The 336-nt window shown below is 26.8% G+C and overlaps 1 protein-coding gene across 1 annotated transcript in view; it reads right to left on the bottom strand.

Annotated features, from left to right (window-relative positions):
- The window catches only part of LOC119588756, a gene marked incomplete in the record, with an annotated part of 62,293 nt that overhangs the window by 265 nt on the left and 61,692 nt on the right, over positions 1-336 (bottom strand). The window contains 1 exon segment of the mRNA XM_037937395.1: positions 171-182. Within this exon segment, the coding sequence (XP_037793323.1) occupies positions 171-182 (12 nt within the window).

Raw genomic sequence — 336 nt, 5'->3', positions numbered from 1 at the left:
AGACTATGGGACCATACATAAAAAAAATACAATCTTTTTTTTTCACAAGCCATTTTGTGTATTTGTTAATCATTTTACAGAGACCATAGTTTAAAGTTTGATGAATGTACCCAGACTATTTACATCCAGAAATTTTGGTTCTAATTAAACCAATGCACATAAATACTTACAACGTGTACCTGCTAGCATGGAAAAGGAATATGCAAGATATATGTTAGAGAAATTTTAGTAAATGAAATTCAATATTTAGGATAGTCTTTATTATCATCTGATAAAACAATATCAAAGAAACATTTTACTTTAAATATAATGGCTTTATTTATGAACAATCTTCAG

The sequence above is a fragment of the Penaeus monodon genome, chromosome 24, assembly GCF_015228065.2.
Source record: "Penaeus monodon isolate SGIC_2016 chromosome 24, NSTDA_Pmon_1, whole genome shotgun sequence".
Classification (NCBI taxonomy): Eukaryota; Metazoa; Arthropoda; class Malacostraca; order Decapoda; family Penaeidae; genus Penaeus; species Penaeus monodon.
Note: the sequence above shows the minus strand (reverse complement) of the source record. Positions and strands in the feature narration are given on the sequence as shown.